The sequence below is a fragment of the Salmo salar genome, chromosome ssa11, assembly GCF_905237065.1.
Source record: "Salmo salar chromosome ssa11, Ssal_v3.1, whole genome shotgun sequence".
Taxonomy (NCBI): Eukaryota; Metazoa; Chordata; class Actinopteri; order Salmoniformes; family Salmonidae; genus Salmo; species Salmo salar.
In genome coordinates, this window is record NC_059452.1 from 69470002 (window position 1) to 69496702 (window position 26701).

General features: G+C 41.5%; 1 protein-coding gene across 2 annotated transcripts in view; it reads left to right on the forward strand.

Moving 5' to 3' along the window:
• Positions 1–6418: 6418 nt before the first annotated feature.
• LOC106562976 (disabled homolog 2-interacting protein) overlaps positions 6419–26701 on the forward strand; it is a 256858-nt gene continuing 236575 nt past the window's right edge. For both annotated transcript variants that reach the window (XM_014128136.2, XM_014128138.2), the window contains exons 1-2: positions 6419–6527; positions 17160–17295. In XM_014128136.2, coding sequence (XP_013983611.2) covers positions 6432–6527; positions 17160–17295 — 232 coding nt within the window. In that variant the 5' untranslated portion in view covers positions 6419–6431. The remainder of the gene's footprint in view (positions 6528–17159; positions 17296–26701) is intronic.

The window sequence follows — 26701 nt, forward strand, 5'->3', positions numbered from 1 at the left end:
TAGGAAAAACACTAACATAAAAAACAGGTATGTTAGCATGGTGACATGGCTGGAGGCATAGGGAGCAGTTTGGATGGTGGGGTCCTGCTGGGGTTTTATGAGCTGCTAAATAACGTGTCCACTGAAGACTTTACAGGCATGTTACTGTCAATATGCTTATCAGTAGAGTGGTGAGAATCTGGAAACACTCATGCTGTGTGTTTTAAATACTGTATTTGTTGATGGTGAAGGTTACAGAACTCTGTTAGACATGACTGTTTGTTCCTCGTTTTCTGTTTTGATATCCTTCTCCATTCACTCACTCTCCATTTGTCTCTCTTTGTTTCTAGTCTCTTCACATCATTCACACATGTCTCTCTGAACGGACAGTGAAATCAGACTCACTCTCATGAGAAACAGAGTGATGTATCCAAATGAACTCTGTAAACTCTCGCTCTGATGTGTTTTCATTAAACCGCGTATCTTAAACTAGATGCACGGTTTGCATATTTACCAGCTCTCCAAAGATTGAAATTTGCTTTTGACCAGCATACTTTTTAAGTTACAATAATTAGGTGGGTGGTTAAATTTCTCCAATTCCAGACATGTACAAGCGTGTATTAATACATGTGTGAATTGGAAATTCGTTTTTTTACATTTCACAACTCTCCCTGAGACACCCTCGGAGAGCGTAGAAGCACAGTGGCTAAGAAAAACTCCCTAGAAAAGGCAGGAACCTAATAAGAAACCCAGAAAGGAACCAGGCTCTGAGGGGTGGCCAGTCCTCTTCTGGCTGTGTCGGGTGGAGATTATTTGAGTACATGGCCATTGGCCAGATCGTTCTTCAAGATGTTCAAACGCTCATAAATGACCAGCAGGGTCAAATAATAATCACAGTGGTTGAAGAAGGTACAACAGGTCAGCAGCTGAGGAGTAAATGTCAGTTGGCTTTTCATAGCTGAGCATAGCCAAGCATTCAGAGGTCAAGACAGCAGGTGCAGTACAGCAGGTGCAGTATAGAGGGAGAGAGAGAGGCTCAACAACAGCAGGTCTGGGACAGGTAATGGTTCCATAGCCACAGGCAGAATAGTAGAAACTGGAGCAGCAGCACGACAAGATTGCACGTCTGGTGAACAGGCCATGGTTTAATAGCCACAGGCAAAACAGCAGAAACTGGATCAGCAGGACGACCAGGTGGACTGGGGACGGGACAGCCAGAAGTAATCAGGCCAGGTAGTCCTGAGGCATGGTCCTAGGGCTCAGGTCTTCCGGGAGGGGAGGGGAGAGAGGAAGGAAGGAAGGAAGGAAGGAAGGAAGGAAGGAAGGAAGGAAGGAAGGAAGGAAGGAAGGAAGGAAACTAGCACCCCGGCACATAGACTTTTGCAGCCTGGATACTGGAGGCTTAGACGGGGGGGGGGGGGGGTTTGTGGCCCTGTCGAACGATAGCCAACCAGGCAGGATATAACCCACTTTAGACTCCACTTTAATAAAGCACAGCCCCCACACCACTATATCAACATACCACCAACTTACTACCCTGAGACATGGCTGAGTATAGCCCACGAGCCCCAGGGGGATCACGTCAGTGACTCAACCCACTCAAGTTGAGTATAGTGACAAAAGCCTACCACGACACGACACACCCTTCCTAGGGGCAGCATGGAAGAGCACTAGTAAGCCAGTGACTCGGCCTCCGTAATAGGGTCAGAGACAGAGAATCCCAGTGGAGAGAGGGGAGCCAGCCAGGCAGAGACAGCAAGGGTGGTTCGTCATTCCAGTGCATTGCCGTTCACCTTTGCACCTCTAGGCCAAACTACTCTCAATCATAGGACCTACTGAAGAGATGAGTCTTCAGGAAAGATTTAAAGGTGGAGACTGAGTGTGTCTCTCACATGGATAGGTAGACCATTCCATAAAAATGTTGCACTATAGGAGAAAGCCTTGCCTCAAGCCGTTTGCTTAGAAATTCTAGGGACATTAATGCATACTTTTTTAATGCATACTTTTTTAAATTATATTATGTGAGCTAAACATAAAATGTAATATTAGAAAATATAAACTGTGGCAAAGCTAACTGAAAAGGAACATTACCCAAGTGAGGATGGCCTTTAAAGATCATTAGAAAGAAAATGACGGACTCCTCTTTGAATCTGCGTATTCCTCCCAAACTCAGTTGTCCCGATTCTGCACCGAACTGCCAGGACCTAGGATGGAGACACTCAAGTTGTTTTATCCTGTATCTCTCAACACATTCACAAAAGTAGTCATGGCCTCTAAACCGTCCAGCTGAATACTGGACCCTATTCCAACTAAACTACTGAAAGAGGTACTTCCTGTGCCTGGCCCTCCTATGTTGAACATAATCTAAATTGCCAAAATCTAAATTGCCCCTGGGCTGGAATAATACATTATTGCCTTTCTCTTGCATTTCAAAAATGCATGGCTTTTTCTTTGTATTATCTATTACCAGATCTAATGTGTTATATTTTCCTACATTCATTTCACATTTCCACAAACTTCAAAGTGTTTCCTTTCAAATGGTATCAATAATATGCATATCCTTGCTTCAGGTCCTGAGCTACAGGCAGTTAGATTTGGGTATGTCAATTTAGGTGAAAATTGATCAAACGGGGCAGATCCTTAGTGACTATCCTTAGTGACTATGCATAGATTATAAACAGAGAGTAGCAGCAGCGTAAAGTGTGTGTGTGCGCGCGTGTGCGCGCACGTACGTACAGTGGCTTGCGAAAGTATTCACCACCTTGGCATTTTTCCTATTTTGTTGCCTTACAACCTGGAATTAAAATGGATTTTAGGGGGGTTGTATCATTTGATTTACACAACATGCAATATATATATATATATATATTTTTTTAAGTCAATACTTTGTAGAGCCACTTTTTGCAGCAATTACAGCTGCAAGTCTTTTGGGGTATGTCTCCATAAGCTTGGCACATCTATCCACTGGGATTTTTGCCCATTCTTCAAGGCAATATTAAATCAAACCACAGATTCTCAATTGGATTGAGGTCTGGGCTTTGAATAGACATTCCAAGACATTTAAATGTTTTTCCTTAAACCACTCGAGTGTTGCTTTAGCAGTATGCTTAGGGTCATTGTCCTGCTGGAAGGTGAACCTCCGTCCCAGTCTCAAATCTCTGGAAGACTGAAAAAAGGTTTCCCTCAAGAATTTCCCTGTATTCAGCACCATCCATCATTCCATCAATTCTGACCAGTTTCCCAGTCTCTGCCGACAAAAAACATCCCCACAGCATGATGCTGTCACCACCATGCTTCACTGTGGGTATGGTGTTCTCATGTTGATGAGAGGTGTTGCGATTGCACCAGATATAGCGTTTCCTTGATGGCCAAATAGCTCAATTTTAGTCTCATCTGACCAGAGTACTTTCTTTCATATGTCTGGGGAGTCTCACACATGCCTTTTGGCGAACACCAAACGTGTTTGCTTATTTTATTTCTTTAAGCAATAGCTTTTTTTCTGGCTACTCTTGCATAAAGCCCAGCTCTGTGGAGTGTACGGCTTAAAGTGGTCCTATGGACAAATACTCCAATCTCTGCTGTGAAGCTTTGCAGCTCCTTCAGGTTTATCTTTGGTGTCTTTGTTGCCTCTCTGATTAATGCCCTCCTTTCCTGGTCCGTGAGTTTTGTTTGTTGTGGTGCCATATTCTTTCCATTTTTTAATAATGGATTTAATGGTGGTCCGTGGGATGTTCAAAGTTTCAGATATTTTGTTTTAACCCAACCCTGATCTATACTTCTCCACAACTTTGTCCCTTACCTGTTTGGAGAGCTCCTTGGTCTTCATAGTGTCGCTTGCTTGGTGATGCCCCTTGCTTATTGGAGTTGCAGACTCTAGTGCATTTCAAAACAGGTGAATATATACTGAGATCATGTGACAGATCCTGTGACACTTAGATTGCACACAGGTGGACTTTATTTAACTTATTATGTGACTTCTGAAGGTAATTGGTTGCACCAGATCTTATTTAGGGGCTTCATGGCAAAGGGGTGATTACATATGCACCACTTTTTGTTTAAATTTTTTTTTTTTTTTTTAAGTTATTGTTTTCGTTTCACTTCATCAATTTGGACTATTTTGTGTATGTCTGTTACATGAAATCAAAATCAAAATCAATTTAAATTACAGGTTGTAATGCAACAAAATAGGAAAAAATGCCAAGGGGGATGAATACTTTTGCAAGGCACTGTATAGCTGAAAGGTTAATGAGTGTAGAGTACGGGTCATGGTGTATGGGTCATGGTGTACTATTGAGCAGTAGTAGCAGCAGCTTCTACTACTGTGTTGCTTCCATGAGGGGAACAATCACACGCATGCGTGCACACAAACACACACACACAGTATCACACACATTTATAATAATAAATAGGTGGGTGCTTACATTTATCCAATTTCACACATGTTCAAGTGTGTGTTAATACCATGATTTAATTGGAAATGTGTTTTTTTGCTAAGTATAATTCCTTGCTGAAAATTTGGTCATGCAGAAATGAGATACCAAATGTGTGGCTGTTTTATGAAAATCTGGGAATAGTTGAGCAAAGAAACATTTCTGGTTGGCCTCAGGGAATGTAAAACAGTTAGGAATGGAGACTTTGAAAATCAAATTTAGTAAAGTAGCAGAAAATACTTTGAATGAGCATGAAGAGCCTCACAAGTTTGACAAAATCATTGTATATCTTTTCAGTCTAATTACCTTATATATTTTCTGTCTAATATGTCTATTTACATTCCCCTAAGTCATGTTAACCTCTTACCATTACAATAACAGGGGAGGTTTGCATTTTTTGGGGGGTATAATATTTATACCTCTGTAACTTTCTTACTCATCATTATTCATGATTCATTCAGGTTTATCCGTAATCATGGTAGCATCCACATTAATGTAGAAGTGTTTAGAAATATATTCTATTCTTATTTACAATAAAAGTGACTCCAAAATGACACAATATGTCAATTTACTATTCATTTATATTGGGCACAAAATAATATCAAACACAACCAAAAAGTTTGTAGATTCACAGGCGTGATGTTATCATTGTGTGCTAGGAATATGGGACCAAATACAAACTTTTGACTACTTTAATACACATATAACTGAATTTGTCTCAATACTTTCCGTACCCTAAAATAGGGGAACTATGTACAAAAAGTGCTGTAATTTCTAAACAATTCACCCGATATGGATGAAACTACCCTCAAATTAAAGCAGACAGTCTGCACTCTAACCTCAAAGTCATTGTGTCATTTCAAATCCAAAGTGTTGGAGTACAGAGCCAAACCAACAACAAATGTGTCACTGTCCCAATTCTTTTGGAGCTCACAGTATATTGGCACCCTTGCATGATTCCCAATTTCTACTCAAATAACTTGAAATAAAAATACTTCTGTTGTTCATATGTGTATTCTTTTTCTTTTCAACTGCATAGGACTTTCACCTCAAAGTAAAAAATGGCCTGTGCCCGGTTTCCCAAAAGCCTACGTTCATTGTTAGAACCGTAGGATCCTATGGTTCTAACGATGAACTTAGCCTTAAGATGCCTTTGGGAAAACGAGCCCTGGACTTAATTATTGAACATTGAAATGAATTTGGTTGGAGGCAAGTGATCTTGTTTAATGTCTAATTTGTCTCACCTGTGGTAAGTTGCCGGTACCTGCAGGGTAAAACCAGTAGTTCAACCAATTTTGAAAAGAGAAAACAGAATATTCTGCTTCATTGACGTCCATTGAAAACGTGAAAGAGTGCTTGTTTTTGACCGGATCTGTATTTATCTCATAGGATCTGAGATCCAGGGGCTGCAGCTTTAGCTGTCTAAGAGGCCTATAGTAGCCGTGTGCTTTGTATGCATCATTTTCCTCCTCTGACATCCTGTCGGCACACGCTGGTTCAATCAACGTTTTTTCCACTTAATTTCAATGAACCAACGTGAAATAGACAATGAATTGTTGATGTCTGTGCCCAGTGTGCAGTGACTACCCTTGAGTCAGGTATCTCATTAAGGAATAAAGTATACAAGGTTTTATATTGACTGAGCTGAATCGTTTGTTGGGCGAGCCGTGGAAGCAATCCTTGTTTACATAAGAAGAGAGACACATGGAATACAACTCTGATTGCCTTTTGGTTTTTCTGTTCACTTAGTTTCGGTTTCTGTTGTATTTGCATCTCGCAGGTTGTCAGATCTGTTATGTTTAAAGTGTTCATCTTCTGGTTCTGTCTTAAAATCCGCTGATATATGAAACCGTGTTAAGTTAACAAGTTTTCCTTTTTCTTTCTCTCTCTGTTTTTCTCTCTCTGTTTTTCTCTCTCTCTCGCTCTCCCTCCTCTCTCTCGCTCTCCCTCTCCCTCCTCTCTCTCGCTCTCCCCCCTCTCGCCCTTCTCTCTCTAGACATATGGGGTCCCCCAGCTCACTGGATGTCAAGTGGTCACCCTTATGATGAGAGGACTGTGTGGAACCCCAAGTTCTGTGTGGTCACCGACAGTCAGATGCTGCTCCTGGACAAAGAGGAGGTACCTATTGATCTGGCACAACATCAGTTCTCTTTTCTCCTTCTCTTTACAGTTTTTCTCACTTTTCCTCTCCTGCTCTTCCTGCTCTTCCCTCTCTTCCCCCTACTCTCACCATCTATCTTCTGCTCCTGTTCTCTCACCCGCTCTCCTCCATCTCTCTCCCTCTTTCTTCTGCTGGTGTTACCGTGCTGGTGATGGTGCTACTGGTGGGTAGCGAATCAGATGACTGAACACTGTGGCGCTGATGCGGACAGCTCTACTCTGTCATAGTGACGCGTGTGTGTGTGTGTGTGTGTGTGTGTGTGTGTGTGTGTGTGTGTGTGTGTGTGTGTGTGTGTGTGTGTGTGTGTGTGTGTGTGTGTGTGTGTGTGTGTGTGTGTGTGTGTGTGTGTGTGTGTGACACACAGAGAGAAACTTACACACAGACACACAATAACACACTGGTCGTACAGCTGTACAGCGGATTAATAATTCAAGATTTGTCAGAGTGAAATACAATTATTAGATTTGTCTGAAGATCGTTTGCATATACCAGTACCTCACATCTCATAAAGCGTGATGTTTTACTGCTAATCTTTATAACACCTTAGAGAACCATTCACATAGACTTAGAATAGGCTGAGGTTACTACGGTATAAATAATAACCCTACTAATATGTGTGTGTGTGTGTGTGTGTGTGTGTGTGTGTGTGTGTGTGTGTGTGTGTGTGTGTGTGTGTGTGTGTGTGTGTGTGTGTGTGTGTGTGTGTGTGCGTGCGTGCGTGCGTGCGTGCGTGCGTGCGTGCGTGCGTGCGTGCGTGCGTGTGTGTGTGTGTGTGTGTGTGTGTGCGTGTGTGACTGTTAGAAGGTACAGCACGAGATTAGAGGGCCAAAGTGATGGTGTTGCTATTGCACAAGGACTTCCATTCAGATGACACATGTAAAGGAACATGGTGGCACACACACACACACACACACACACACACACACACACCCGTGAGATGAATGTGATGGCTAAGAGGAATGTTTCAAAAAGTAATGGAGGAGATACAGGAGCTACAGAATGGATACCATTAGACCATACCATTTACAGAACACAACAACAACATAAACACACACACTCACACACACACAAACACACACACACGTCACGACAGACAGTGTGGCTGTAACTCCTGGTGGCAGTGTGGCATCGTAGTGATGGGATTATCATCTAGCTAGTGGGAATTAAAATGGATGACATAATACTCCTCCAAAAGAGCATGAGGGAATTAGTGTGTGAGGATAATCCAGTGAAGATACACTCTTAAAAATAAAGGTGCAAATTTGGGTTCCAAATAAGGTTCTTGAAAACGATGCAATAGGGGAACCATTTTAGGGTCTCTGAAGAACCATAAATGGGATGGGTCTTTGAAAAACCATACAAAAATTCAAAACCAGAAATGTTTTGAATCTCCAGCACCGGAATTGAATTGCCCTGCTGTAAAGTTTCAAGCCTTATTTGCATATTTTACATATTGCCTTTCGAGTGAATTTTAGACTTACCAGTACCACCCATGACTGTGTTTGCAAGTGACAGAGACATGCTTGTTGCATTCATTCATGTTCAGATTAATGGCCTTCACCAAGTGAGATCCTAATTGAATATGTTGTCATTAAAATGTTCTTCTTCAAGGCAATACATACTTCACAAGGCCTGAGAGCCTAGTTTTAACCTAACACAGTTGTCAAATCAAATCAAATGTGTTTATATAGCCCTTCGTACATCAGCTGATATCTCAAAGTGCTGTACAGAAACCCAGCCTAAAACCCCAAACAGCAAGCAATGCATGTGAAAGAAGCACGGTGGCTAGGAAAAACTCCCTAGGAAAAACTCCCTAGACCTGAATCCAATTGAGCACATCTGGGACATCATGTCTCGCTCCATCCACCAACGCCACGTTGCACCACAGACTGTCCATGAGTTGGCGGATGCTTTAGTCGAGGTCTGGGAGGAGATCCCTCAGGAGACCATCCGTCACCTCATCAGGAGCATGCCCAGGCGTTGTAGGGAGGTCATACAGGCACGTGGAGGCCACACACACTACTGAGCCTAATTTTGACTTGTTTTAAGGACATTATATCAAAGTTAGATCAGCCTGTAGCATGGTTTTCCACTTTAATTTTGAGTGTGACTCCAAATCCAGACCTCCATGGGTTGATAAATTGGATTTCCATTGATTATTTTTGTGTGATTTTGTTGTCAGCACATTCAACTATATAAAGAAAAAAGTATTTAATAAGATTATTTATTTCATTCAGATCTAGGATGTGTTGTTTAAGTGTTCCCTTTATTTTTTTGAGCAGTATATATAAATCAGTGATAGAGTACAGTATATACATATAAGATGAGTAATGCAGGGTATGAAAACATTATATGAAGTGACATTGTTTAAAGTGGCTAGTGATACTTTACATCAAGATGGCAAGATGCAGTAGATGGTATAGCGTACAGTATATACATATGAGATGAGTAATGTAGGGTATGAGAACATTATATAAAGTGGCATTGTTTAAAGTGGCTAGTGATACATTTAATTACATCAGATGGCAAGATGCAGTAGATGGTATAGCGTACAGTATATACATAAGAGATGAGTAATGTAGGGTAAGTAAACATTATATAATATAAAGTGGCTAGTGAGAAATTGATTACATCAATTTTTCCATTATTAAAGTGGGTGGAGTTGAGTCAGTATGTTGGCAGCAGCCACTCAATGTTAGAATGCCTGTCAGGTTGGGGAGACTAAGATATGAGACTACCTTTATCAAACAGGAGCAACCATTTCAGTAACAGGTGAAATAAGTTAAAGTAAAAGATTGGAATAGTTTAGAAACATTTGTTATTTATATTTGAGTAGTATAAGATTAATTAATCAATCAATGTGCATGCAAAAACATAGATATTGAAACAAGCAATTTAATAAAAATCTACCTGCAATAGAGCATGCTGGGAAATATGATAATGATGGGCATGGTTTTGGTTCAACTCTGGTTATTTTACACCACTGACTGTTCATTTAATTATTTGCAGTGTGCAATGAAAGGGACACATCTGCAGGCTTCCATACATTTCAACAATCATAGATGCCATGTCAAGAACCCCACACTTAACTTAAAGGTTCTTCATTGGGCAAGAGTTCTCCAATGAACCTTGAGAGCTGAGGGAGAACCGTTTAAGAACCTTGTTTTTTTCAGTGTAGATTTGAGACTCCACCACCACCAGCACATCCACCACAGTTCAGTACTATACTGTAGACCTACTGTTACATGCTGCTGGAGAGAGCGAGACCTCTGAGTCCCAAATGGCACCCTAGCACCTATATAGTGCACTACTTTTGACCAGGACCCATAGTGCACTCTTTTTCACCAGAGTCCCATGTAGGAAATAGGGTCCCATTTGGGACGCCGACTGGCTGTCATGCAGTGAAAGAAGCAAGTTAATCCTATTTCTGACTGCGGGTCAGTCTGTTATACGGGCTGGCTTCGTTATTCATTTAGGAGCAGACACTCTGACAGAGCAGAGGGCAGGTTGGGTACAGTGTGCTCTCAGTGAGAGGACACACATGTGAACACATGTCCCTAACGCCTGGCTGGCCAGCACACTGCATCATTTGCTCACTACCACGTAATATGCACATACATTTATACTGACTCTACACACCTGCACATCCACTCACACGCAAGCTGCTGCTACTCTGTTTATCTTTTATCCTGTTGCCTAGTCACCTTAACCTTATACATATCTACCTCCATCACTCCAGTAAATATAGTATTGAAACTGACTTTGTAAATATTTGCTGTATATGGTGTGCTTACTTACTTACTTTGTTGTTTATTTCTTATTCTTATTTCTCTCTTTTTTTGTAATACATTGTTATTGATTATTGCATTGTTGGGCTTTGAGTTTGCAAGACAGGCATTTCACTGTACTTGTGCATGTGACATTAAAAACTTGAAACTTGAAACATAGAACCTACTGCTAACACACTTAGCAGCTCCAAAAGTCAGCCATGAAGCTTCTGAGTTCAAGCAAGAATAGTATGTGCTCTCTCGCACACACACGTGGGCACACACGCAATGCTAGCATGTAGACAAGTTAATACAGTTCACACACATCACAGACACACTCCGATGGCGTTCTCTGCAATCGATTCAGCAGCTATTATTTTTGTAATTGGAAATGTGCTGATACATCCTCATGGCTAAAGGCAATTATGGACCATTTTAAAAGCAGGACGGATCTCAAGATGAACGATGAGAGTTTATCATTGGAGAGAGAGAGAGAGAGCGCACGAGAGAGAGAGACCAACCATGAGACCAACCACACTCTTTGGACATGAAACTGATAAAAAAAATTCTAAACAGTGTTCTTACTTTTCACCCTCACTAAAAAGAGCTGCTCATTTCTCAACGTTCATTATGCCTCATGTCCCGGGAACTCTGCCTCACTCCTATTCATTCAAGGAACTCTGCTCCGCTCCCATTCATTCCCTAATGGGAAAAAAGGAGGGAACAGGAGTGACCTCTCTCTCCCTATCCGCTTCCCAGTGAATGTACTGTATCTCACAATGCACAGACAACATTTCACCAGTAGAGGGCAATCTAATAAAGTCCAATCATTAGTACTCAGTAGTACTGTATGCTGCGATATGCTTTAGGAGAGAAAGAGGGAGAGGGGAGGAGGACAGATATTGAGCTGACCCGAGTACGCTATGCTCGATAAAGCCATTATCACACCGCTGAAAGGACATCTGGCCCCCTCTTTTTACTCTCCCTCTTATCCTTCTCTCATTCAAGCCATCCCTCCTTTTTTCTGTGCCTGTCTAATCAATGGGAGCTCAGTATTCAGTATGCATGCTAGAGAAGAAAGATACTGTCCCGACAAATCAAATGAAATAGAAATCCCATTTTATTGGTCACATACACACATTTAGCAGATGTGATTGTGGGTGTAGCGAAATGCCTGTTTTCCTAGCTCCAACAGTGCAGTAGTGTCTAACAATTCACAACAATACACACCAATCTGAAAGCAAAAGTATGGAATTAAGAAATATAGATTGAGCAATGTTGGAGTGGCATTGACGAAAATACAGTACAATAGAATAAAGTATATACTTATGAGATGAGTAAAGCAGTATGAAAACATTATTTAAACATTATTAAAGAGACTAGTGTTCCATTATTAAAGTGGCCAGTGATTCCAAGTCTATGTATATAGGGCATCAGCCTCTAAGGTGCATGGTTGCGTAACCGGGTGGAAGCTGGCTAGCGATGGCTATTTAACAGTCTGATGGCCTTGAGATAGAAGCTGTTTTTTAGTCTCTCGGTCCCAGCTGTACTGACCTCACCTTCTGGATGACAGCAGGGTGAGCAGGTTGTGGCTCCTTGATCTTTTTGGCCTTCCTATGACATCGGGTGCTTTAAGTGTCTTGGAGGACAGGTAGTTTGCCCCCAGTGATGCGTTAAGCAGACCACACCACCCTCTGGAAAGCCCTGCGGTTGCGGGCAGTGCAGTTGCCGTACCAGGCGGTAATACAGCCCAACAGGATGCTCTCAATTGTGCATCTGTAAAGTTTGTGAGGGTTTTAGGGGCCAAGCAAAAATTTCTTCAGCCTCCTGAGGACCATTTCAGATCGTCAGTGATGTGTAGGCTGAGGAACTTGAAGCTTTCCACCTTCTCCACTGCGGTCCCGTCGATGTGGATAGGGGCGTGCTCCCTTTGCTGTTTCCTGAAGTTCACGTTCAGGAAACAGAGACTGATGGCCTGATAATGTCTTCTGTGGTTTAGATCTATAACAATGTTTCCATCCACAGTTTTAAGGCGAGTAAAGTCATATTGTATAAAAAATAATAATAATGACACCTGTATATAAATATCGATATAAATAACCATCATATGGAAGTAAATTCAGAGTCACACAATGATATGGTGCGTGGTCCTCCCACTATGACTTGAAAAATCATGCAGTTTATTAAACTACAGATTAAATAAATGAAAATGAACTTCACAGGGTGGCGAAAGTGCACGGTGATGAGCTTGATGCTGCTTTCCAATAAATATCAAGGGTCTTATTCTGGTGACATGATGATCGATGCTTGACTGCCGTTTGACAAATACAAATACACTTTTGTCCATAATAATCTCATAATGTAGGCCAGAGGCCTCATGCCCATAAGGGGCACAGGGGTACGTGCCACTCAGATTTGTCTTGTAAAAACAAAAAAAAATGTACTTTTTCTATGTTGTTTCTCTGAAATATTCTCGCTCTTATCCATAATGATCTCATTATGTAGACTAGACAACCCGCACAGCCTACACGCACTGTATCTGTGAGCCATTGGCTAGACCACAGGTGTCAAGACCAGAGTAAGCACATTTACTCTTTAACGCAACAGTTTTTGTGACAAAATTATCAGTAGAGGTAAAAATGCAATGGAAACCCATTGAACTATAGATTTTTTTTCGGTACATGAAAACTTAAGTGAAAAAAGTACATGTTGTGTACATTAATTCATCAGCAAATTATTTTTACAAGCAACAAGTGCATTTGGTGGAAACATCGACCTACCACTGGTGGGAAAATTTGCATATTTTGTTAATGCGGATTCTAGAATATTTGCAGGAAAATCTGTTGAAAATTAGATGGAAACCTAGTTACTGATACACATTCATCAAGACCTCAGTGATAGTATTTCTATCTACCTTTATTTCCTTCTTTGTATGTTTCTTTCTTTCATACTTTCTACCTTTTTACTTTTTCCTAACTTTTCTACACTCCTATCACCCCCTCTCCTTTATTTCTTAGCACTTATTCTAATATGCTAAAATACTTTTAAAAAATACTTTAAAAATGGGACCAAATTTCACAAAATTTGGAATGTAGGTAAATGTCTTGATTAACACTAATGCTCAAAATCATCTGCAATCATCTTCTCCTCATGAACCATATGTCCTGAATCACTCCAGATTTTGTATTTAGACTCATTACATCAGTCTTTAATGGTTTTGAGAATAAAATGTTGCTGCATTCAAATATGGCCGCACTGTACCTATAGATGCACATTTGCATATATGCTAATGATAAAAATACTTTAAAATTCTTCTCCTCATGAACTATAAGCTCCTGAATGGTCTAAGGCACTGCATCTCTGTGCAAGAGGTGTCACTACTGTCACTGGTTTGAATCCAGGCTGTGTCACTTCCGGCTGTGATTGGGAGTCCCATAGGGTGGCACACAATTGGCCCAGCGTTGTCCAGGTTTGCCCGGAGTAGGCCGTCATTGTTAATAAGAATTTGTTCTTAACTGACTGGCCTAGTTAATTAAAGGTAAAATATAACAAAGTCAAATTGACTAAAGATTTGGTATATAGACTTAATTAATTTAGACTCAAATTAATTTGAGAATGATTAGTTGCTGCCTTCAAATTCAGCCAAGCTACACCACTAGATGGGACCTTATCACAACTGAACCGATGGACATGGGCCCATGAAATTTGGTATGTAAACCTTAAGTATATGTCATTAGAAGATGTGTGAATAATAAGTCACTACAACCTCAGATGGCTGCACCAGACCAGTTAGTGACACTTTAGATGTCATTGGCACCAGTGGCACCATAGGATACCTGAGAAATAACTATTGATCAAGTGGAAATGAATATTAGATTTAAATTATGCAGATGAACAATGTGAAATATCATGATTCATATATCTGTACAATCACATGTTGTTGCCCTATAATGTGGTGAAAAGGGGATATTTTATTTTTTGAAATTATAAACCCTAAGTTTTGCCTCTTGCACAGTCAGCGTATTACAGGTGGGAGAGCGCATCAAAGTATTTTGCATTGCGAATGAGGAGTGTACCAAAATATGTTTCTATGTACTCCTCAGACACCCTAAAATGTAATTAAACTATAATATTTATTTCGGAAAGAAGTATGTTCAATAGGAAACCTATTTTATCAGGTGCGCAACTTCGTCATGGCGCATAGAAACATGAATTTCCAAGACTGTGTCTTCTTACAAAAACTGTTACTTCTTATTCGTTTTTGAAGTTGCAAGCCTGAAACCTAGAACATAGACTGTTGACACCCTGTGGAAGCCATAGGAATTGCAACCAGGGAGCTATTTTACAATATGACCTTTCTCTTGCATTTCTAAGAGGATGGTCTCTCTCAAAACAAAAATTCCGGTTGGCTTTTCTTTGGATTTTCTCCTACCATATCTATTGTGTTATATTCTCCTACATTATTTTTACATTTTTACAAACTTCAAAGTGTTTTCTTTCCAATGGTACCAATTATATGCATGTCCTGGCTACAGGGCCTGAGCTACAGGCAGTTTGCTTTGGGCACGTCATTCAGGCGGAAATGGAGAAAAACGGGGTCTAGCCCTAATTAAATAATGCCACTTTAATAATGTTTACATATCTTACATTACTCATATCACATGTGTATATACTGTATTTTATACCATCTACCGCACCTTGCCTATGCCGCTCGGCCATCACTCATCCGTATACTTATATGTACATATTCTCATTCACCTCTTTAGATTTGTGTGTATTAGGTAGTTGTTGGGGAATTGTTAGATTACTTGTTAGATATTACTGCACTGTTGGAACTAGAAGCACAAGCATTTCGCTACACTCACATTAACCTCTATGGGACCGGCGGGACGAATTCGTCCCACCTACGTAACATCCACTGCCAGCCTGTGGCGCGATTTTCAAAATCTTCAAAATCCTATTACTTCAATTTCTCAAACATATGACTATTTTACAGCCATTTAAAGATAAGACTCTCGTTAATCTAACCACACTGTCCGATTTCAAAAAGGCTTTACAACGAAAGCAAAACATTAGATTATGTCAGCAGAGTACCAAGCCAGAAATAATCAGACACCCATTTTTCAAGCCAGCATATAATGTCACCAAAACCCAGAAGACAGCTAAATGCAGCACTCACCTTTGATGATCTTCATCAGATGACAACCCTAGGACATTATGTTATACAATACATGCATGTTTTGTTCAATCAAGTTCATATTTATATCAAAAAACAGCTTTTTACATTAGCATGTGACGTTCAGAACTAGCATACCCCCGCAAACTTACGGGGAATTCGCTAACATTTTACTAAATTACTCACGATAAACGTTCACAAAAAGCATAACAATTATTTTAAGAATTATAGATACAGACCTCCTCTATGCACTCGATATGTCCGATTTTAAAATAGCTTTTTGGTGAAAGCACATTTTGCAATATTCTAAGTACATAGCCCAGGCATCACGGGCTCGCTATTTAGACACCCGGCAAGTTTAGCACTCACCATAATCATATTTACTATTATAAAAATGTCATTACCTTTTGTTGTCTTCGTCAGAATGCACACCCAGGACGTCTACTTCAATAACAAATGTTGGTTTGGTCCAAAATAATCCATCGTTATATCCGAATAGCGGCGTTTTGTTCGATGCGTTCCAGACACTATCCGAAATAGTAAAGAAGTGTCGCGCTTGGCGCAATTCCTGACAATAAAATTCAAAGTATTCCATTGCCGTACGTCGAAGCATGTCAACCGCTGTTTAAAATCAATTTTTACGTCATTTTTCTCGTAGAAAAGCGATAAAATTCCGACAGGGAATCTCCTTTTCGGCAAACAGAGGAAAAAATCCCAAAGGCGGGGGCGGTCGGGGTCACGTGCATAAGCTAGTGTCTCTTGATGGGCCACTTGAGAAAGGCGATAATGTGTTTCAGCCTGGGGCTGGAATGACGACATTCTCTTTTTTCCCGGGCTATGAGAGCCTATGGACGACGTGGGAAGTGTCACGTTAGAGCAGAGATCCTTAGTAAATGATAGAGATGGCAAAGAAGTTCCAGAAATGGTCAGACAGGCCACTTCCTGTAAAGGAATCTCTCAGGTTTTGACCTGCCATTTGAGTTCTGTTATACTCACAGACACCATTCAAACAGTTTTAGAAAATTTAGGGTGTTTTCTATCCATATGTAATAAGTATATGCATATTCTAGTTACTGAGTAGGAGTGGTAACCAGATTAAATCGGGTATGTTTTTTATCCAGCCGTGTCAATGCTGCCCCCTAGCCCTAACAGGTTAACATCTGCTAACCATATGTATGTGACCAATAAAATTTGATTTGATTTGATTTTATTTAAAGATAAATACCTGCTGTATTCAAAGATAACTTACCTACAGCACTAGACTAAACTTCACTTGCGTCATCTTTGTGGTATTGAGAGATAAACATTTTAATGCTTTCACTAATTGAACATAAAGGAAGATAGTTCCTATACGACAGAGTGCTTGCTTTTTTATCCAACAGATCTTGTGTCCTTTCTGTCATCCTGTGAACCCCGTTCATTGCTGCTCGCAGCTATATTTTATTTTTTTTATTCATATTTAAGGATCGCGTACAAGTTTGTAATCAAGGCATATGAAAGTTTACATGTTCAAGAAGGCATTTCTGCAACATTAAAAAAAAACATTCTACTGTGAAGTAAGAAATTTGGTCAAATGCCCAAGATCCTAAATCTGGGCAAAAATATCTCTCATATCATTTTTTTATCTCTCTCTCTCTGTCTCTCAGCAGATCCATCCTTTGTTGTTGCAGGAGAGGAGGTCAGAGTCGTGTCAGGTTCGGCTACTACGACGCACCATCAGCGTCCCCGTGGAAACCAACTTCCACAGCCCAGAGTTTCACAGCCAGCTGTCCACTGAGAGCGGTGAGAACACACATAGTCGCACACACACACACACACACACACACACACACACACACACACACACACACACACACACACACACACACAAAACTCACAGTGCTTGTATTTTGTAATACTCATTGACATCCACTAGAGGGTGAGCTTGCATTCCTCCTCAAATCAGCTCTGGTTTTATCCTCTGATGATGAGGGGAAAGACAGTTGATTTGGAAAATCTGGTCTGAGATCAGGGATAATAAATGTTATATTGCTTTGTCTTTCAGACCATGCAATTGTTTTAGGCAAAGTTGTGTCTCTACATTGTTTCTCTCCTTTCTCTAAATGTGTTTTCTTTCCCTTTAAATAATCTATTAAAGGAGTAGTTCAGTATTTTACAACTTGATGTTAGATTGTTCCTCACCCTGAAAGTAGTCTATGGGCCAGGGTAAATTTATTTTCAGTTCTATTTAAACAGCCATTACAAACTTCAGCTAACTTTAGCCAATGCTAGCTAAAAATCCGATGGAAGTGATGGGGGCATGTGAGCATGTTAAAAAAATATAAAACGATCAAAAAAGAAGGGTCCTCTCATGGTCAACTGCGTTTATTTTCAGCAAACTTAACATGTGTAAATATTTGTATGAACATAACAAGATTCAACAACTGAGACATAAACTGAACAAGTTCCACAGACATGTGACTAACAGAAATGGAACAATGTGTCCCTGGACAAAGGGGGGTCAAAATCAAAAGTAAAAGTCAGTACTGCAGTGCATCTCCTCCTCATGGACTGCACCATATTTGCCAGTTCTTGCTGTGAGATGTTACCCCACTCTTCCACAAAGGCACCTGCAAGTTCCCAGACATTTCTGAGGGGAATGGCCATAGCACTCACCCTCCGATCCAACAGGTCCCAGACGAGCTCAATGTGATTGAGATCTGGGCTCTTCGCTGGCCATGGCAGAACATACATTCCTATCTTGCAGGAAATCACGCACAGAACGAGCAGTATGGCTGGTGGCATTGTCATGTTGGAAGGTTATGTCAGGATGAGCCTGCAAGAATGGTAACACATGAGGGAGGAGGATGTCTTCCCTGTAACGCACAGCGTGGAGATTGCCTGCAATGACAACAAGCTCAGTTCGATGATGCTGTGACTCACCGCCCCAGGCCATGATGGACCCTCCACCTCCAAATAAATCCTGCTTCAGAGTACAGGCCTCGGTGTAACGCTCATTCCTTCGACACTAAATGCGAATTCGACCATCACCTTTGGTGAGACAAAACCGCGACTTGTCAGTGAAGAGCACTTTTTGCCAGTCCTGTCTGGTCTAGCGACGGTGGGTTTGTGCCCATAGGCGACATTGTTGCCGGTGATGCTTGGTGAGGACCTGCCTTACAACAGGCCTACAAGCCCTCAGTCCAGCCTCTCTCAGATTATTGCGGACAGTCTGAGCACTGATGGAGAGATTGTGCATTCCTGGTGTAACTCGGGCAGTTGTTGTTGCCATCCTGTACCTGTCCCGCATGTGTGATGTTCGGATGTACCGATCCTGTTGTTACACATGGTCTGCCACTGCGAGGACGATCAGCTGTCCGTCCTGTCTCCCTGTAGCGCTGTCTTAGGCGTCTCACAGTATGGACATTGCAATTTATTGCCCTGGCCACATCTGCAGTCCTCATGCCTCCTTGCAGCATGCCTAAGGCACGTTCACGCAGATGAGCATCTTTCTTTTCGTGTTTTTCAGATTCAGTAGAAAGGCCTCTTTAGTGTCCTAAGTTTCCATAACTGTGACCTTAATTGCCTCCCATCTGAAAGCAGTTAGTGTCTTAACGACCGTTCCACAGGTGCATGTTCATTAATTGTTTATGGTTCATTGAACACGCATGGGAAACAGTGTTTAAACCCTATACAATGAAGATCTGTGAAGTTATTTGGATTTTTACTAATTATCTTTGAAAGACAGGGTCCTGAAAAATGGACGTTACTTTTTTTGCTGAATTTATGTCAAAATCACCCGAAATCATTTCCAGATTTGGTTTGATGTTACTTATTAAAGGTGGTTTGGCCATTAAAAAAACATGCTCACATGCCCCTTCACTTCCACTGATGTTTAGCTAGCGGTTTAGCTATACGACTTGCATGGTGAGGAACCATCTAACATGAAGTTGTAATATACAGTGGTTGCTCCACTAAAAGTTTTGCGATTGTGCTGTGGGACTTAGAGGTAGTTTGCGGTTTAGTACGGTACCCTGCGCCACCACTTCATTGCTCCAGACTAGGGTAAGGGGGAGTTAGAGCACTGATTATGCTTTTGGGCCCTGCTATGTCTCTAACTGACAATGAATGGGTGACATAAACCTAAATAGAAACTGATAACTGTGTACGACTTCAGTATTACTTACTAAAACTGTTGTTACACTAAGGTTTTTATTATTTTATTTTGTTAGGATTATTTTGGTTTTACTGTAGTACTGTAGGGCACTCCCGACCGGTCACATTATATAGCGCCTGAGTGAACTACTCCTTTAAGTGTGTCTTTTTAGATTGACAGCCTAACACCCTGTTTTAACAAGGCATTTATCCTCTCTATGAAGCTGAGGAGAACATTGTCCTAAAATAAACCCAACAGTTTACCTTAACAATGCCTTGGGGATGTCTCTGTCTCAGAAAGTTTACGTCAGCAATGTCTGCACTCCCTTTAATTCAGTAAGAGTATATTAACTTTGGCTCAACCCTTAATCAACTTTTTGTCAACAAAGTTGTCCCACCAAAAGTGTCTGAACAGTTTCTTGATCAAGTGTCAACACAGGTTCATCCCACTCACTGTCTACCTCCCTTAAAAACTTTTAGAAACATTGTATAACATAGTAACAGCATCGGCCTAACTGATCAACCTTTTGATTGTATGCAATAGTAGGCAAGCAGGCGAAGTACCTTTGGCTTGAACTACAATATGTAATCACATATGCGGTATACTGTTCTCTATGTCAAAAGTACTGAGTTGTTTCTGAGTTGGTTGTCAGTGTGTTACTGTTATCCCTCCAATCCCAGGCCTTATTGCAGTGGGTGGTATGCTCATCAGCTTGTCACGGTTGTGTAAGTGTTTTGTGTGTGTTGTGAAAACCTTGTATGCTTACCCAGCAATTATGGGCACTGTTGTGTAGCACTGTCAGGTGCTCTACAACAACATATTTGGTGGTGTCGGCAAATAGACACTTGTTTACCCCCCTCTGTGACAATACAGGTAGGTAGTATGAACTATTAGAGTACTTAGAGTAGCCATTTAGTTGTTTGATGCTTTAGTTAGTTGCATTTTAGGAAAAAGAGGAGGAACTTGCACTGGTAAGACAGCTCACTCACTCACTCACTCACTCACTCACTCACTCACTCACTCACTCACTCACTCACTCACTCACTCACTCACTCACTCACTCACTCACTCCACCCTCCTCATCTCTCTCTCTCTTTCTCTTTCTCTCTCGCTTGCTCTCTCTCTCTCTCTCTCTCTCTCTCTCTCTCTCTCTCTCTCCCCTCATCTCTCTTTCTCACTCTCTCTTTCTGTGTCTCAAACACCAGGTGTGCATTTGAAGTCTCAAACGGTAAAATTCATCTTGATCAAAATCAATGTGGGGGTCAAAAGGACACATTCAATGAAATTAAGTATTGATTTGTGAAATGATCTCACGTCATTGCTCTGTTCTGTCACTGAGGGGAGTGGTGTTTTCAATCAGACAGCAGTAGAGATGGTTCTTTGATCTGTGTGCGTGCGTGTGTGCGCGTGTGTGTGTGTGTGTGTGTGTGTGTGTGTGTGTGTGTGTGTGTGTGTGTGTGTGTGTGTGTGTGTGTGTGTGTGTGTGTGTGTGTGTGTGTGTTTCTGGTGCATGTGCATGCAAGAGAGAGAGAGAGAGAAAGGGAGATGAAGTTGGAGGGAGAGAAAGATTAATGCTACCAATGCTCTTGAAACCCTTTCAAAAATAATAATGACTTTGCAGGATAATGAACAACAATTCCAAGTGGATAAAGGAACATTCATATCTGCTTGACTGGAGAGAGGATATGTGTGTAACCGTATGCTGACCTCTTTGTCTCTCGCTCTCTTTTTCTCTCTCTCATTCACACATACATACACATACATACACATGGTTGGGTAGGTTACTTTCTAAATGTAATCTGTTTCAGTTACTAGTTATCTGTCCAAAATTGTAATCAGTAACGTAACTTTTGGATAACCCTTACTAAATAACGTAATCTGATTACATTCAGTTACTTTTAGATTACTTGCCCTTAATAAGAGGCATTGGAAGAAGACAAAAATGTATGTTATCAATTGAACGACATCTATTGCAGGACAAATCAATGTTAAAGTTTATAGCTGGCAATATATGGACGTTACATTTTACTTTATGGGTTGGTTATGTAGGCTTCTTCTAACGCATCGCTTTCTACCACATATAATAATACGATTCAATTATATCATTACATTAAAAACCAAAGTCTATCAGAATTCCAGTCATTCCAATAAATGTTATACCCCTTGATCTTCAAGAATAGGACTGGGAAATATGGAAGTATAGATGAGCCAAATTGTTTTACCAGAGCATAATCCCAAAACTAAGGATTTATTTGCCAGCCCAAGTCTGTTGTTGATGATTTTGTTGTCATGGAGGACCGATTGGGCTCATTGATTCGAGTTGAAAAATAACTTCTGCGCTCATGGAATGGCATGCTTTGAGCACTACTGAAAAAATGCTTTATATGTGAAAAATGAATGCCATATTCTGAATTTGCTATAGGCCTAGTGTTTACCTTTTGTTGGTGATACTTTAATATCTTGATAATATGCAGCTGTTTAAATGGCAAATCCACAGATGTAACAATAACAAAACATGTACTCTGTTTTGGTAAAAAGCAGAGGGATGGGCCTGGAGAAATGTAGCCACTCTCAGATTAATAGACAGACCTATGGATGCAAGAACTGACCATCCATGATACAAAATTATTGTTTCAACCATGTTATGAGGCTATACAGTGTTTGTTTACATTGACAAAGTTCACAAACAGTGTAGAAAAACAAGCTTATATTTTGGGTTCTCATGGAGTGTGACAGTTGAGCTAAGATCATGAGGGATTTATAAAATACATTCCTCAAGATGTCCAAAAGTGTAACGATGTGCGCTGAGAGTCGGGAATCAAGTTCAGGGACTGAGTGTTTAAATAAATGAAACAATAAACACGTAACACAAACAACGCACCAACATGAAAACAGAGTCAATAACACCTGAGGAAAGAACCGAGGGGAGTGACAGATATAGGGAACATAATCAAGGAGGTGATGGAGTCCAGGTGAGTGTCATGAGGCGCAGGTGCGCAAGACGATGGTGACAGGTGTGCGGGATAATCAGCAGCCTGATGACCTAGAGGCCGGAGAGAGAGTGAACGTGATAGAAAATGGATGTAGCAACTACAGATTGCCCCTTTAGTCTATCAAAAGTGTGTGAGTTTAAGCATGTGTCCATTAGGCTTATAGATGTATTTATTTTCATCAGCATGAATTAGATTGAGCAATAAAAGCCCCACTTTTATTCCATAGGCTGGGATCCACAGTATGAAGCTGTTGTATAGAGTGCATTTTTCACTGGCTGTCTACTCGTTTCAAAAACAATGATTGATAGGCAACTTAAACTTCTTGAAATCAACCATTATTGGGTTCAAATACACATTTAGATTTGTGAAGAGCCATCCACATCAACCACAATCCGTAAGGCGCAAATAGCTAAATGAGAGAGCAGCAGTGTGATCCTCATCAACGCGCTATGTATATATCAATAATAAGTGATATCCGTATCGCCGTAGACTAAACCATTGCTGTCAACCTTACCTCCAAGCGTTAATTCAAGTTGGAAAATCTTTGGACGCCAACAGCAGTCGCACCATTGGAAGATATATCTTGGACTGTAGCCTAGAAAAGCCTATTCCCGCTCTTTTCCCACAATCTATCAAACACATTTCGTGTGACTTGTGGTCAGACTTGCTCATGTGCTACAAACTTAAACTCACCTGTTTTCAATGCTGATTTGAATGTCATTGAGAAAACAGAGAAGTGTCAAAGATTTTTTTTGAATTCAGAAGTAATCCTCGAAGTGATCATCTAGTTTTTCAAAAGTATTTATAATCCGATTACAATATTTTTGCTTGTAACGTAACAGATTATAGTTACCGTTTTTGTAATCCATTACTTCCCAACCCTGTACATACACACACTCACTCAGTGTGGTGAATCATGTGCTATGCCACGTCTCTGGGATTATGTTCAGTTGGTTTCTCGTGTGTGATGCATAACACTGGGGTCAGTGCTTCAGTCAGAGGGTCCATTGTTATGGATGAAAGCAGTGCTGTATTCACTGTTCTGGGTTCAGCCCTTTATCTCAAGTGTTATGTAAAAAAAAAATGACGTAATACATCTCTTCTTCCTCTCCTCTTCTCTCCCTCTTTTCGACCCTATGTTATCCACTGGATGAGGTTGATACATTTTTGTTTACGACCTCTTGTCTCTTCCCTTCTCTTGGGCATTGGAGATGTTTCCGTTCGCACACACACACACACACACACACACACATACAATTTGATTTAACTTGAGAGAGAGCGAGAGAGCGAGAGCGAGAGAGCGAGAGAGAGAGCGAGAGAGAGAGAGAGCGAGAGAGAGAGAGAGAGAGAGACCTTGTTTATGTGTAGAAGCGTGTGTGTAGTGTTTCAGTAAAATTCCAGGTAAGAGCCACTAATTAGACGTCATTAGTTAATGTTCTCTCCAGATAGCTCTCCACTCCAGATGTTAACGTTCAAGTCATCCCCCCCTCAATCCCTCCCTCATCTCTCCCTCAATCCCTCCCTCCCGCTAGTATATTTTAGTCTGTCTTGTCCTTGTCAGGGGTTACAGCATATCAGATAGGAAGACTCAATGTTTTTAAAACCTATTGTCTTATCCTCCATTCAAACCCATTCTTTAACTTCACTTTTCATAAACCAATATTCCTCTATTCACAGGTATGTCCTGCAGTCCCTTTTTGGCCTGTTGTTCCCAGTCTTTTCAGTGTGTCTGCTCACTATAATGCTCTCTAGTAGTGCAGTGTATTAACACACTGGGCTTTGTGCTCCAGGCCCACGCAGGTCTGTGACAGGGGTCTCTCTCTCTCTCTCTCTCTCTCGCTCTCTCTCTCAAGTCAAATCAAATTGTATTAGTCACATGCGCCGAATACAGGTGTAGACTTTACAGTGAAATACTTACTAACAAGCCCCTAACCAACAATGCAGTTTTAAGAATAAGAAATAAAAGTAACAAGTAGTTAAAGAGCAGCAGTAAAATGACAATAGCGAGACTATATTCAGGGGGGTACCGGTACAGAGTCAATGTGCGGGGGAACCGTTTAATTGAGGTAATTGAGGTAACATGTACATGTAGGTAGAGTTATTAAAGTGACTCTGCATAGATAATAACAGAGAGTAGCAGCGGTGCAAAATAGGGGCGGGGGGTGGCAATGTAAATAGTATGGGTAGCCATTTGATTAGATGTTCAGAAGTCTTATGGCTTGGGAGTCGAAGCTGTTTAAATGTGCCTTGGACCTAGACTTGGTGCTCCGGCACCTCTTTCCGTGCGGTAGCAAAGAGAACAGTCTATGACTAGGGTGGCTGGAGTCTTTGACAATTTTTAGGGCCTTCCTCTGACACCGCCTGGTATAGAGGTCCTGGATGGCATGAAGCTTGGACCCAGTGATGTACTGGGCCATAAGCACTACCCTCTGTAGTGCCTTGCAGTCGGAGGCCGAGCAGTTGCCACAACAGGCAGTGATGCAACCAGTCAGGATGCTCTCGATGGTGCAGCTGTTGACCCTTTTGAGGATCAGAGGACCCATGCCAAATCTTTTCATTCTCCTGAGGGGGAATAGGTTTTGTCGTGCCCTTTTCAAGACTGTCCTGGTGTGCTTGGACCATGTTAGTTTGTTGGTGATATGGACACCAAGGAACTTGAAGCTCTCAACCTGCTCCACTACAGCCCCGTCGATGAGAATGGGGGCGTGCTCGGTCCTCCTTTTCCTGTAGTCCACAACCATCTCCTTTGTCTTGATCACTTTGAGGGAGAGTTTGTTGTCCTGGCACCACATGGACAGGTCTCTGACCTCCTCCCTATAGGCTGTCTCGTCACTGTTGGTGATCAGGCCTACCACTGTTGTGTCATCGGCAAACTTAATGATGGTGTTGGAGTCATGCCTGGCCGTGCAGTCATGAGTGAACAAGGAGTACAGGAGGGGACTGAGCACGCACCACTGAGGGGCCCCTGTGTGGAGGATCAGCTTTGAGGGCACTGTGGTGTTAAACACTGAGCTGTAGTCAATGAATAACATTCTCACATAGGTGTTCCTTTTGTCTAGGTGGCAAAGGGCAGTATGGAGTGCAACTGCAACTGCAATAGAGATTGCATCATCTGTGAATCTGTTAGGGCGGTATGCAAATTTGAGTGGTTCTAGGGTTTCTGGGATAATGGTGTTGATGTTAGCCATGACCAGCCTTTCAAAGCACTTCATGGCTACAGATGTGAGTGCTACGGGTCGGTAGCCATTTAGGCATTTTACCTTAGTGTTCTTGGGCACTGGGACTATGGTGATCTGCTTTAAACATATTGGTATTACAGTCTCGGACAGGGAGAGGTTGAAAATGTCAGTGAAGGCACTTGCCAGTTGGTCAGCGCATGCTCGCAGTACACGTCCTGATAATTCATCTGGCCCTGCGGCCTTGTGAATGTTGACCTGTTTAAAGGTCTTACTCACATCGTCTATGGAGAGCGTGATCACACAGTCATCTGGAATAGCTGGTGCTCTCATGCATGTTTCAGTGTTATTTGCCTCAAAGCGAGCATAGAAGTTGTTTAGCTCATCTGGTAGCCTTGTGTCACTGGTCAGCTCTCGGCTGTGCTTCCCTTTGTAGTCTGTAATGGTTTGCAAGCCCTGCCACATCCGACGAGCGTCGGAGCCGGTGTCGTACGATTCGATCTTAGTCCTGTATTGACACTTTGCATGTTTGATGCTTTGTCGGTAGGCATAGCGAGATTTCTTATAAACTTCCAGATTAGAGTCCCGCTCCTTGAAAGTGGCAGCTCTAGCCTTTAGCTCAGTGTTGCCGTAATCCATGGCTTCTGGTTGGGGTATGTCCATACGGTCACTGTGGGGACGACATCATTGACGCACTTATTGATGAAGCCAATGACTGATGTCGTGTACTCCTCAATAATATAGGAAGAATCCCGGAACATATTCTAGTCTGTGCTAGCAAAACAGTCCTGTAGCTTAGCATCTGCTTCTGACCACTTTTTTATTGACCGTGTCACTGGTGCTTCCTGCTTTAATTTTTACTTGTAAGCAGGAATCAGGAGGAT